General features: G+C 35.2%; 1 protein-coding gene across 1 annotated transcript; it reads right to left on the reverse strand.

Annotated features, from left to right (window-relative positions):
• Positions 1-9376: 9376 nt before the first annotated feature.
• On the reverse strand, positions 9377-12823 carry LOC142606274 (histone deacetylase 8-like). Its single transcript, XM_075777655.1, has 3 exons — positions 12728-12823; positions 11840-12274; positions 9377-9689 (listed from the first exon to the last, which is right to left on the reverse strand). The coding sequence occupies exons 1-3, from the start codon at positions 12821-12823 to the stop codon at positions 9459-9461; spliced, it is 762 nt and encodes a 253-aa protein (XP_075633770.1). The 3' UTR covers positions 9377-9458.
• Between the last annotated feature and the right edge of the window lie 795 nt (positions 12824-13618).

A 13618-nucleotide genomic window follows, 5' to 3' on the forward strand; every position in this document is an offset into this window, starting at 1 on the left:
GGATCAAGGGTTCGCTAAACGAAAAGGTTCTTCCAATGTGTGGAAGGAAAAAAGCTCTAAGTGATTTAATCACTTTTCTGTCTCCCTCTCTTTTTGGTTATGTATTACTTGTGTGTTTTGCTTTGAATCAGTCTAGTTTTATACTTTGCTTTATTTAACATATTTTTGTTTGTTTGTTTTTAGTTTTACTTTATTTTGTTTTTCACAAAATAAAAACTTAGAAAAATAAAAAAGCTGTGTGTGTTTGTGTACATTGGTACTTGTGTAGCTTGGATGACCATTGAAACAAAGTTTTCTAAATTTTATATCTTTTGTAACTTAGATGAGCATCTCTATGCACAACTAAGCAAGTGAGCTTTGTGACTTGTGTATTTGATGAGTAAGATTAGGTAATCTTTTGTACTTAACACTCGTATCACTGTTTTTGACGGGAAGGACTAGAAAATCCTAAGAGAAAGGCATAAATAACCATCTCAGCATTGTTGCCTACCAATCATGAAATGACATCTGTATGCTTCGACATAGCAAAAGTGCAATGTCAAAAGCTTAACATCATTGGGTATTTCTTTTCTCTTTCTTATATGCCCATGCATAATATGCCTAAAAAGAAAATATGCAAAGAAAAATTAAAGCAAAAATAATTAAAATGGTTTATACATGATTGCAAGCGTGTCTTCTAGGAGATATAGGAGTTATGTACCTCGAAGGTGATAGTCCCCATCAAGCAATTATGATTGTGTGTGAATTAATTTGATTTGCTCATATCTCAAATCGTCATAACATGTAGACACTTATGCAATCTTGCGATATTTTTCACACACAACATGCAATATTCTTTGCTACTTTTGATACATATGTAGGTACAATGTGATTTGGTCATCATAAGGAATACATGTGTTAGTGTATGCTCACTAAACTATCTTGACTTGTTTTTGAAATATAAAATTGGTTAGACTTGTTTAGTGTGTGTGTGTGTGTGTGTGTGTGTTTTGGATCTAAATGCTTGACATTTTTCTTGTTGAGAGATGATTTTAAGAGTTTAAAATGTTGATTGGATCTTTGGTTTAGTAGCATGTTTGATTGCATTCATGTTTGTGTTTTTCTCTTCTTTGAAAAACTATTTTTGAGCAATCTCGACAGCTTCTCAATAGCTCTCGACAGCTAGGCTATCTATCGAGCCTTTTAAGCTTCTTTTCTCAATAGCTGTTATCGCAATTTCAATCCATCGAGATTTTTGAGATTTGGTCTCAACAGCTTCTTGACAACTTCTCGATCCATCGAGGAAGTTTTTGTATGCTTGATAAATTCTCGATAGCTTCTCGATCCATCGAGGTCTCTTTGCTATAAACTCCTCTCGATAGCTTCTCGATAGCTCTTTTTGTCACATTCTAATTCTCGACACCTCTCGATACCTGCCGATCCATCGAGCTGCGTATTTGTCTATATATAGGGTCAATGCAAATTTCTCTCATTTCTCCCCGATCTCTCAATAGAACTTGTCTCCTCACCTTCCCAAACTTATCTCTCTCTCTCTAAACTTCAAACCTAGAAGCTTTTCGGCCTAAAGATCTTCTTTTTCCTCTGGTATGATCTCATTTCACTCATCTTATCATGCAATTCATCTTTTTTACCTAAATTTTGGGATTTTTTTGAAAATTTAGGGTTTCTCAAAATTGACGAGTTTTTCACAAAATTTTTGGGTTGGTTTTTGTTTAAATCATCATGCATTGCATCATATTTGCATTTTAACAATAATTCCTGCATTTTTAGATGTGTGTTTACTTTGTTGCAAGCTTGTGTGCTGAAGGTTTGGATTGGGTTGAACCTATGGTGTTTTTATTGTTACATATCACATGTTCATCCATTTCTCATGCATACATACCAATTTTGTTTCTATCATATTGATACTAAATGTGTTTGGTTCTTTTCTATCTCTCTCTCTCTCTCTCTCTCTCTCTCTCTCTCTCTCTCGTTAGTTACTCTATGGTACCTAAACGAAAATCTACTCCGTCCCGGAACCCTCTTCGTTCCAGGGCATCTTCCTCTCATTCTACTCCTTCACATGTCAGGTCCTGTGATAATAAAGCCCGTAAGGACTTTTCGGAAAACTTTTCTCAACGCGGGATTCATTTGGAACGCCAAGTTGTTCTATCGGATTTTTCTGATACTGACCTTCCCACTGTCATCTACAATAGGGGTTGGGATGCACTTTGTGGCATCCTGGTCACTTGTCCTTCCGTGATCGTACAAGATTTTTACTCCAACATGCACGAATTTGACTATTTTGTACCTCATTTCTTCACTTGCGTTCAAGGTACATGCATTCGAAGTGCTACACGTACCAAGGGTAACGCACCCTAACCACCCCAGCTGTGATCGTCTTAAGACTGTGTCTAAAGACGAGCTCATGTCTCTATTCTATGAGATACCTTTATCTTGGGGTGGTCATCAAAACACCCCTTGCTCAACCTTTGCTAAAGGTCCAAGATTCCTTAACATGGTGATGACATTCATTCTACATCCATTGTCTCACTATAACTCTATCACAAAGCCTCGTGCTCGTTTTTTGCTATCCCTCTTAGAGGATCTTCCTATAGATTTCCCTTCTCACTTCATTCTATCCCTTATAGATGTCTATAGGGATACGACTACTCGTGATAAGCTTATCTTTCCTTTGGCTATCACGCGGATCATTCGCCATTTTTCTGTCTCTTATCCCGAGTTTGAACCACTTCTTCGTCATGTGTGCCATTGACGCTGCTACCGTTAGACAGAGTGAGGCTCAGCTTCAACCGAAGCGGCCATGGACTGAAATGGCTACTCCTTCGGATTCTTCAGCTCCATCCACATCGGCTCTTTCTTCTTCCGCGGATGATGTGACCTTTAATGCGATCATGACGTAGCTTCAGCACATGGATGCTCACCTTGACACTCTTAGTGATGAGTTGTGTTAATTGAACACCCGTGTCAGTCGTATTGCACGACGACAAGCTCACCTTGGTGGCTTCGTAGAGTCTCCCTCTCCTTCTCCAAAGGCATTTGAGGAAGAGGATGATGATGGTGACTCTGATGGTGGTGATGCTGAGGATGAGGATCCTAGCTTTTCTAGTGACAATGAGATGACTGCTTGGATTAGTTGCCCTTTGTCATTTGTGACAAAAAGGGAGAGTAGTTTTGGGATGAGAGTAGTCATGTATCTAGGGGGAGAGTTAGCATAGGACATTTTGGTGATAGGGGGAGTGTTTATATTTTGAGGGATGTAGTGAGGTTATTATGTATTTTCTTTTCTTTCTTTTACTTTTACCTTATGTATACCGGTCTTGTGATCATTTGACATACATTGTACTTATCTTTTGATATATATATATATGTGTGTGTGTGTGTGTGTGTGTGTGTGTGTGCGCGCGCACGTGCGTGTGTGGATGTATGTTTACTCACCTATCTTTTCATGTGTTGTTTCTTTTCTCTCTTTATGCACATGTTTTTTATTTATTGTATGCAACCTTTTAATTTATGTTTCACACTAAGATGTCGTGATGAGTTTTGTTTAAAGTGTTTCAGAAATATAGGCTGTCAAAGTCTTCCATACCATGGACTTTTTCTTACAAAAGTTTTCAAGAGTTTGTATTATGATAGATTTTATTGTATTAAATAAGTGAGTATGAATTGAGTTATTTATGATTTCTTGCATATTTCATTTGTTTGTTGTGGTTTTGTTACAAATTGCCAAAGGGGGAGATTGCTAGGACATATGTGAATTATGTTAGGAATATATGTCATGTAGAATTGGCTAATCCTTTGACAAAATACGCCTTACTTGTAATTGGATAGATCTAGGATGTGTTTAATATTTCAAGGAACAATATTTCAAGCCCAAGTGTTAAAGCCATGCAAGTCTGTCCAAGAAATAAGTGAAGAAGTGTTGGATTTAATGCTTGACAGCTAGCTCGACAAATAGCATCTATCAAGGTTTAAAAGGAAACTTTTTCCATATGCTCAACAGTTGTTCGATAGATACCCTATCTATTGAGAATTATGAAAATCAGTTTTTTAGATCTGATTTCACTTTAGGCTTTCTTTTCTCACAACCCTAAACATATATAATGATTATTTTAAGGGCCCTCAAAGATTGCATAAGTGTGAGGCAAAGTTTTGTACATGCAAATTGTGACCGGAGACAGAATTTGCCCTAGTTTATCTTTTTCTTGAAGAAGCTATTGCGTTTATATGCCGTTGGGTTTTATGACCAAGGAACTTCATGGTCTTTATCGTGTTGATGAACTGAAGAACTTTGCAGCCAATATCTTTCTCAAGTTGGTGAGTAAGCTGCGTACTGAGATCCGTGCATCGATTGGTTAGTCTCGTATTAGAAGCTGTGCATTAAAAATGAGAGATTGTCACTACAGAACAAGTCCAATTGGGTATTGGGGTAAGGATTCAACTGTAAGTTGGTATAAGGTACTGGGATTCCTTTACTTATAACCGCTTGTTGTGATAATAGTGAATTCTTGGGAGTAGTGATCTTAAATTCATCCGGTGAGATTTTTGCTTTGGAGGTTTTTCCTATTCATAAACAAATCACTGTGTCGACTTTATTTTTCGCTGCATATTTAACTTAGTTGGTAATTTATTTGTCCTACCACGTGTTTTGCATGTTAATTGAATTAATTAATTAACTTAGCTAAATAAATTGGTTAATTTATCACAAAAGGTTAATACATTCTTGGCCTATCAAACTCAATACAATAAAATCCCACAAAATACAAGGAACAAAAATAATGCAATTACAATACTTTTTGTCATGGAATAAAGCCAACATAAAACATAGTTGTAAAGTACAACTATACAAATTGAAACTCTTCATCAAATTAAATACCTACAACCATTTGCAATGAATATTTTATTATTCATACTTCCTTCTTTATCATTTTATTTTATGAGCCTAACTTCAATACTTAGCTTACTTAATTTTTAATGAACCCATTTTTAAGAAAGAAAAAAAATAACAAAAAACATATGTCATTCAAGTTTCTATTAGATAAAATTATAAATCTAAAAGATTTAAACCACTAATAAATTATTGTTCTCTAGGTAACAAATAGAATACCATATATCACCATTTTTACTTTCTAAGTATGACTAACACATAAAACTCAAAATACACAAAGAAAATTTTTGGACCATTAAAATGTTGTAAGGCATTTTAGATATTGCACAATAAAATATTCTAGGAATCATAAGATTTTGTTAAAATTTAACTAAGAGGGTAACAATAGGGACTATATACTTGTCTACAAAATATATAAGAGGAAATTATTCAACTTTAAAGTTAGGGGAATACATACCACCGCACACCCTTAGGGGGATACCACCGCACATGGTCACTTTACAAGTATAAGTGTTTTAGGGGTGTGGGGGGTGCAGGGCCATGGTTCAAGCTTTCAAAAGGGAACTTCACACACGTATACATTTAGATTAGGCTTGAGTAAAATTTCTATCTTGTATATATATATATATATATAATAATTGGGAGGATGAAACTACCTCAAACATAAAGGGGGAAAATACTTTTTTTCTATAATTCTTTTTTGTTAGTAAAACTATGTGTTTTTACTTTAACCAATGTGTTAAAAAAAAAATCAACCCAAGAAAACTGCCCGTAAAATTATGAATTATGGCTCAATAAATTGGCTAAACAAAAAACAAAAGTCAGGAACACAATAAATGTCATGACATTTTCTCAATACCTTTATTTTAGCTATGGTAGGCTCTGGTATGATCTTTTATAATTTTATTTTAGAGTTATGCTACATCCATAACATTTTCATAGCAAATTCAAGGTGATAAATTATTATTAGTTTTTAATTTGGGCAACCACTTTAAACTATACATTAAAAGGAACAACAAACAAAAAACCAACAAAAGAAAATTGTGCATGAAACAGTTAATTTTTGCTCACCAAATTTGACTAAACCAAAAAAGAAGTCCAGAAACATAACAAAATGTCACAATATTCTCACAGTACTTTTATTTTCAGCCGTGGTAAATTTCGGTCTAATATATTATTATTTATTTTATAGACATTTTATCTCCATAATATTTTCATAACACATTCTAGATGGCAGGTTGTTACTGATTTTCAAATGGATTTAGGACTGACATCACTTTTTTATCTATCAATAGTAGCGTACCTATGATTTGTTGTGAAATTAATGTGAAAATGTTGTAGATTTAGCATTTTTTTTTGATCTATAAGAAACTAAAATCTCAACAATTGTGAAAATATTGTGATAATAACAAGTGTTACAACATTTTCACAAAACATTTATTTTCAGTTGTGATTGGTCACAATCTCATATTTTATAATTTTATTTCAACCGATAAGAAATTTAGACCTCAATAATTGTGAAAATATTGTTAATTTTGTTGTGTCGGTATAACTTATACAATTTTTTTTTAAAGAGTACAAACCAATGACTAAAAAAAAAAAAAAAAAAAAAGTGATGAACAATACATATTGAGCAAACTAAAAAGTATTATAGCTTTTACTCATTCACACAACAAATGTTACAACATTTTCATAAAACATTTATTTTCAGTCATGGTTTGTCACAATCTCATAATTTATTATTTTATTTCGACCTATAAGAAATTAATACCTCAATAATTGTGAAAGTATTGTAAATTTTATTGTGTCAGTATAACCATATATATGTCAGCTCAAATAAATATTTAAAAAAAAAAAAGAAGGACAAACTGATGACTGAGAAATAGAAAAAGAAAAAACACACTATAGCTATTGTAAATATAGTGCCAATTGAATAAACCAAAAAACACTATAGCCACGGCGCATTCGCACTTTATATAAATATATAATAAAAAAAAATCCACATTGTTAGGTTTTTAGACTCCTTAACACAATATATTTAACCTAATATTAAGCCAAGTTGATTAACAAGTTTGTTATTCAAGTCTAGGTTAAACAATTATGAGCAAAACAAATATAATGCGAAAAATAAAGAACACAAAGATCTAATGACCCAAGAAAACTAAATGGGTAAAAAATATGGACAGTATTTGACCTAACTATCCTTAAGATAAAAAACAGATCCGCTATGAAAGAATTGGAGTTTTACAAAGGGACTTAGACCACTAACATCTTAATGACCTCGTGTAGAAAACTTACTACTACGACCACGTGACAATTTCGAGTCCACGGACTACTTATTTCCTTGAATCTGCACCAAACACAAGTTCTCCTACTTGTGACTTTGAGGCTCCATTCAAAAGTTTTGTACTTTAAAGTATCTTTGTGTAGCAACTGAATCACCACAAAAACTTGATTTCAGATCTAGACTTTGGTAGAGCTTTCATTGTGTTTTAAGCTAAACACCTCTCAAATCTCACACTAAAGAAAACACAAAGCTATTCAGAGAGCTTTAAAACGTGGCTAGAGTTTTTCCTTTTATACTAGAAGTGAAATACTTAACCCCACACGTCATATGGGCTTGGGCTACGTTTGAAATTTCTGCAGAATTTTCTGATCTGCGATTCTCGATCGATCGAGCCTTATTTTTGATCGATCAAGCCTTGTAGTTTTACATAGTAAATTCTTGCAAAATGCTCGATTCAAACTTACACTTAAACAAGCTTTAAGCAAGCCTAAACCTAAACTCGTTGTTTTGATCATGGTTTGCCAACATTTACAAAATGAAATTTTAATACATTTAGTTCCTAAAGTCTTAGAACCTAACAAACTCTGCCTTTGGCAATTCATGACAAAACACAAGTCAATTTGATCAATTAAACATTATACTAGATAGAAAACAACATATAATGGCTTAATCCATCAATTTCCCAAGTCAATTTCAACAATTTAAGCTTAATTGAACAAAAACCCCATTTTGAAAAATTTCAAGCCCTAGATTTTCAAATCCTTCTCAAATCACAGAATCCTGCATGCTATCTGAATTGAAATAAATCCTGCATGCTATAATTGGTTCAAGAGAAAGAGGGTGGAACTCCATGAGGAATCATTCTAGAAGTATGGTATACCTATAGACTACCATGCATTGATTAATTATGGAAAGTCATTCATTTTAGTGACCCTAAGGATTCATTATCCCTTTAAGAAAACTCCATGTGTACCCTCACAATAAGCAAATTGAATCACATGAGACAATGAGAGGAAGCCCCCAACACCTTCACTTTACATAATGTATTTACAAAAAATGGTTAAGTGAAAAATAACCTGATGTGGAATTTTACCCAGAGGTTATATACAATAAAGAAAAGGAATATTATAGGCATAGATGATAGCATCTACTAGTAGTGGAAAATGTCCAAAACCAACATAGCAAATGGACAGCAAAAACCTGCTTCAAGAATTATCTTTTCTGTATCCAGTAAGAGACAATTTCCACATGACACAGACCTAATTTATCAACTTTAACAGAGTAAATCAGAAAGCCAAGCAAGAAACATGTTTTGCTCATAAGAGAGAGAGAGAGAGAGAGAGTTCAATTGGTACAAAAACCTAAGCCACATGTTTTAAATTGGTTCATACCATATTTAGGCATATGCATTAATCAGAGGATTTGGTATTGCTTCTCCTTTTGTGAATGATATTACGAATTGAAGAACAAAGGTGTCCAAAATTCTGAATACAACGAATTGCTACAGAGATCTATGCCATATAACAAAGATTGTGTAAACTTCAGTAACAGTAATATGTGTCTAAGACCTCAAAACACACACACACACACACAATTAGCAGCATAATAGAACCTCAATTCTACTGGTGGAATTATCTTTGAATCCTACAAAGAGTGGCAAACCAAGCTTAGTCCGCCGGGGGGGGGGGGGGGGGGGGGGAATGCCCCTAACATTTCAATCACCAAAAAAATCTTTATTTATTCAAAAACCTAACTAAATTTGTCCAAAAACAGAAAACTTAACTAACACACACCCTCCCCCTCCCCCTCCACCCGACTCTCTCTTCAATACACATATTGCATCATGCTCCCATCTGAACTTTCTTTTGGGTGCAACCCTGAAGGATAAAGGTTTTTGATATATTAGATAATAGTCATTATAAAGTTTTAAACCTTGAAAAGAAATCTAGTAAAAGTAAATGACTATCCATACATACATGTAAAAGTAAAATTTTACTACAATACTCTAAATCTCTCACAAATATTAGCTTTGGCTCCCCTCATGATAAATTTCTAGTTTTGCTCCTGCCTACCATGATGAGTAAAAAATTAATTTCTAAATTTAAATAACAAACATTTACAATTAACTTACTATTTATTAATTTAAATAGAATATCATATACAAAGGTTTACAAGTGGGAAAGAAATTATAAGAGCAGAATGTAAAGCAAATTCCTTCAAATTAAGCTCCTTTTAGAAATGGTAGAGCGTCTTGTTGGTACTGTTTAATGGATTCAATTACTTTTACAGCATCCTCCGAGTAGTAAGCGATGGAATCAGATAATAGTGGACATGAAAGGTTGAGCGCACCTTCAAGCATTGCATGAAGACAATAAGCTGAATATGTAACATATATCCACCTTCTTGGACAATAAGAAGGCGACCACCGGTATGCCTATTTGCCAAGCTACGAACTATCTGCCCTATTTCTCGATAACCATTCATTGTCAAGCATTGCCTTCCATTTGGATCAAACTAAATCACATGTAATAACTGTATAAGAAACTCCATCTTTATCAAAATAAATAATTGATCCCTCATAATTTACATGAAAAATTTCAAGAAGCCACAATAATAGAATAGATAATTAAGCACTGCTTCATGACTACCTTCATTGACCACTGTCTCCACTCTTCCCCATATTTAAGACAAAAAACCTATCTCTATAGATGATTTTCCTCTGCCCATAATGCAATAATCATTTTCCCAACAATGCCAAGTTAAAAGTACCTGACTTCCTTACCCCGAACGTCAATTTTTAAATGGAGAACAAATAATGTCAGTCCACAAGGTGGAGCTTAAATTCAACCCCCCTCCCAAAGATACATACATAGAAAATTAATTTCTCTTAATTCAGACCTTACAAGATGGCTTTGAACGCTAGTGTTTGCTACAAGTGAGAGCTTAGACTTTGGATTTTGGACTATCACCTTGCCCTTGTATCTTGCAACTATTACCAAGGGATAAAAGATTGATTTCCTGTTCTTTTGTGAATCCTTTTTTTTCTTTGTGACTTACCCAAGAAAAGAGTCACTCTTTCTTCTTTTTATTTTTTATTTTTTTATTTATATTTTTAATGGCAGACATGATATATATATATATATATATTTATCTATTTATTTTGATTCATAAGTTATATATGAACTTATTGGGTCTTAAATCTACAATCTCAACATCCACCTAGTTCTTATGGGGAAGAGCCAATTGAGTTGAAGCTCATTGGCAAGCAAGCCATGTGTGATCTCTTTATCACAATGAACCAAAGCTATTTGTTCAATATTAATTCATTCAAACATCTTTTCTTCTTCTTCAACTGAGTTCTAGCATAACAGCTTCTCTTACTTCATCTTAAGAAATGATAAACAGACAAACCAAACAGGGACCCAATGTAGTAACTATTGAATTAAGAAAATCCTGATTCATCTCATTGTTTTCCCTGAGTACACTACAACTAGAGAATAATAAGACTCATCCAATTTCCTTGTTTTGAAAGAAGGGATATTATTTACTTCAAACTTAAGTTATTTCCCAGCCACAAAAGAAGGAACAGACATAAACTCATTCCTGATCTGATGTTCCTAATAGGAATGTTCTGATACAGTACAGTACAATAGGAGACAAGGGAATGCAATGGGAGGGATGGTGTAGGTGTGCCAGCACCCAAAGCCTTGCCCCCTTGTCCATAGGGGCCTATTGCATACAACTGAAACAACTCCCGCTAGATTGCTGCCCCTTTCTCTCTTTTTACCGGCAGTGAAGGACAAACCCACTCATACAGCCAGCAGGAAGGGTGGCACTTCTGGCAATATCTAGCGAAAATGTTGCAGGAGGGCAGTGTGGTAGGGCTTGGCTGGGAAAGCATAGCATATGGAGGAAAGTGAGTTAGGGTGGTGGAAGATTTAGAGGCCGAGTCATTTGATAGAAAAAAACTATCTAGTGAAAATGTAGCTGGCGTGCAGTGTCGTAGGCCTTGGCTGGGAAAGCATAGCATAGGGAGGAAAGTGAGCTTTGGTGGTGGAAGATTTAGAGGCTGAGTCATTTGATAGAAATCAAAGGCTTTATCTCTATAGAGAACCACGCCCTTTAAAGTGAAGGGAAGTGCTCCCAAGGAATGTAAGTGAAGTACATAGCCAAGAAACTGGTTATAAATTTTCTTGAACAGATATATTTGAATGATCTGGAAAGTTCGGTTTCTTAAATTTCATAAAATGTGCTTTTTATCCTTTGACTAGTTCCTTCCTTCCTTTGTAATGCTAAACAAAAGTAATAATGAATAATATTTATTTGACTCTACAGTCTTCATGAGAAGACACCTGAGGGCTGAATTCAACTGCATAGAAACATTGGGGTTAGACATTAATTAAAAAGAAAGAAAGAAAGAAAGAAAGAAACACTGGGGCCTAAAGCTTAAACTTTAGAGATAGTCCAAAGTCCTAATTTTAATCAAATATATACAAAACCCAGCAACTTGCAAAACCAAGTAGACCAAATGATAGCACATTTTTTTTATCATATATCCACCATTCAGTCTCCATTTACAGATCTTTAAAATTATGTCATGATCCTTAGCTCGTTATTAGGGCATAAACCCCAACAATTACAACAGAGAGAGAGAGAGAACTTACAGAGAGAGAACTTACAGCACTTGAATCTTGGCCAACAACCCAAACTGTCATATTAGGCTCAAACTTTTCAATTGCTGGAATGACCAACTCGGTCATGGCATACACATATCCCCTGTCACCAATGCCATTTGGTAGAGGTATATTCATATTATAGCCAAATCCTTCTCCTTCACCAAGTTCATCAACAGATCCATTCTGCGGATGAGATGGACCCCAAGTCCCATGATTCATATGAAGGGAGATGGTAAGAACTTTATTTGACCTATAGAACCCCTCTGCTGTTCCATTGCCATAATGAACATCAATGTCAACAACTGCAACCTTTTGACACCCAGAATCCAAAGCCAACTGAACAGCAAGACCTGCATTGTTCAGGAAGCAGTACCCATCAGCTTGAGTAGGCTGAGCATGGTACAAAGCATCTTTCCTCCATTCCTATCTGCTTCAATTTGTATTATGGGAAATCAACAAATTTGAAATAATATCAGACTCTGATGTAACTCATGCCCGGTAAACTTAAGACAGGTTGTTACATTCAAGATAATCCCTCCCCCAATATTTTCTTCCATACGTTATTTGATTTGCAACAAATTATAGGGAAAGTATAGCAAATTGGGAGTTAATCAGTCCCACAGCTTCTAAACCCCACCTCTATGCCACTCTTCAAAGTTTACTAATGAATCAAACATGCCATTCAAAAAACATCATCTTTTTTGCCATAAACAAAACAAAACCGAAAAATAAAACCGACCCAGATTCAGTTTGAAAGCACACAATCATAAATTCTTAATAACAAATTAAAAGAAACAAACTGAAACTGGTGGACATGTACCTTGAGTGTGGAAGGAGAGCAATTGAGGGACGAGAGCAGGTGTGCATGTTCTTGACCCTGTCTGAGTTCTCTGGGTGCTTTTCTAAGACGTCAAGAAACCCAGGATCCATGCCACTGTCGAAAACGCCTGTGCCAGTTTCGTGTTTCAGCATCCCCTCGAGCCAGAACACGTCTATGGGGTCCACTGGAGTTGGAGAAATTTTAGCCGGTTTAGGTAGAATTTATTACGGAAAACTAAAAACACTGGCATATGAATAGTACGCGCACTGCACATTTTGCCCAGCAGCAGGAAAAAAAAAACGCAAGTTCAGAAAATGCAGCTACAATAATCTCTATTCAAACGCATTCATAGAATTTGAAGGTAGAGGATTTTGGAACCTCCTTCGGTTCTTCCTGCTGTGCCCTCTGTGTCTCTGATGAGGGTGACAAGACTAACTACACTCAACACTACAGTACGCTACACTTGTTGGGTACGATGAGAGGATGAGTGGATGATAAGCCATGAGACAAGCAAGATTTCATGACTGGCAAGCAGTGGCATGGTGATGGTCCCAATTTGCCTCTTCGGCCCATCTAAAACACTGCCTCAAACCATGTAGATATTGGGTTGGGTCTTGGGTGGTGACCTTGATTTCAAACCCATGGCCTTTTTACAAACTTGTCTTATACGACAATTTAAGCCCATCTCGTGGTTATTCGTTTTACGTCCTCTCAACAGATGGGTTTTATCTGTCCCGCATAGCAAATGGGGGTGGGAATGGGGTAAACATTTATCCTCATAGACATTTGCACCCATCTCGTTTATATTTAAACAATTTAAAAAAAAAAAAAAAACATTTATACAGGTTATATATGTATGTGTGGGGGTGTGTGTTCGTGTTTTTATCTTTCATACATTATTCTTTTTAATGTTTTTTGATGTTGTATACTTGGGCCAAAATGGGCGT

Source organism: Castanea sativa, chromosome 8, assembly GCF_040712315.1.
Source record: "Castanea sativa cultivar Marrone di Chiusa Pesio chromosome 8, ASM4071231v1".
NCBI lineage: Eukaryota > Viridiplantae > Streptophyta > Magnoliopsida > Fagales > Fagaceae > Castanea > Castanea sativa.

Bases quoted from the DNA above. Each gene is read 5' to 3' on its own strand.
- LOC142606274 (XM_075777655.1), bottom strand. From the start codon at position 12,823: ATGCTGAAACACGAAACTGGCACAGGCGTTTTCGACAGTGGCATGGAT. The intron at 12,275-12,727 runs GTCAAGAACATG...TGAAGCAGATAG, and splicing joins ACCCAGAGAACTCAGACAGG to GAATGGAGGAAAGATGCTTT. The intron at 9,690-11,839 runs GTAAGTTCTCTC...CATGTGATTTAG, and splicing joins GTGCTGTAAGTTCTCTCTCT to TTTGATCCAAATGGAAGGCA.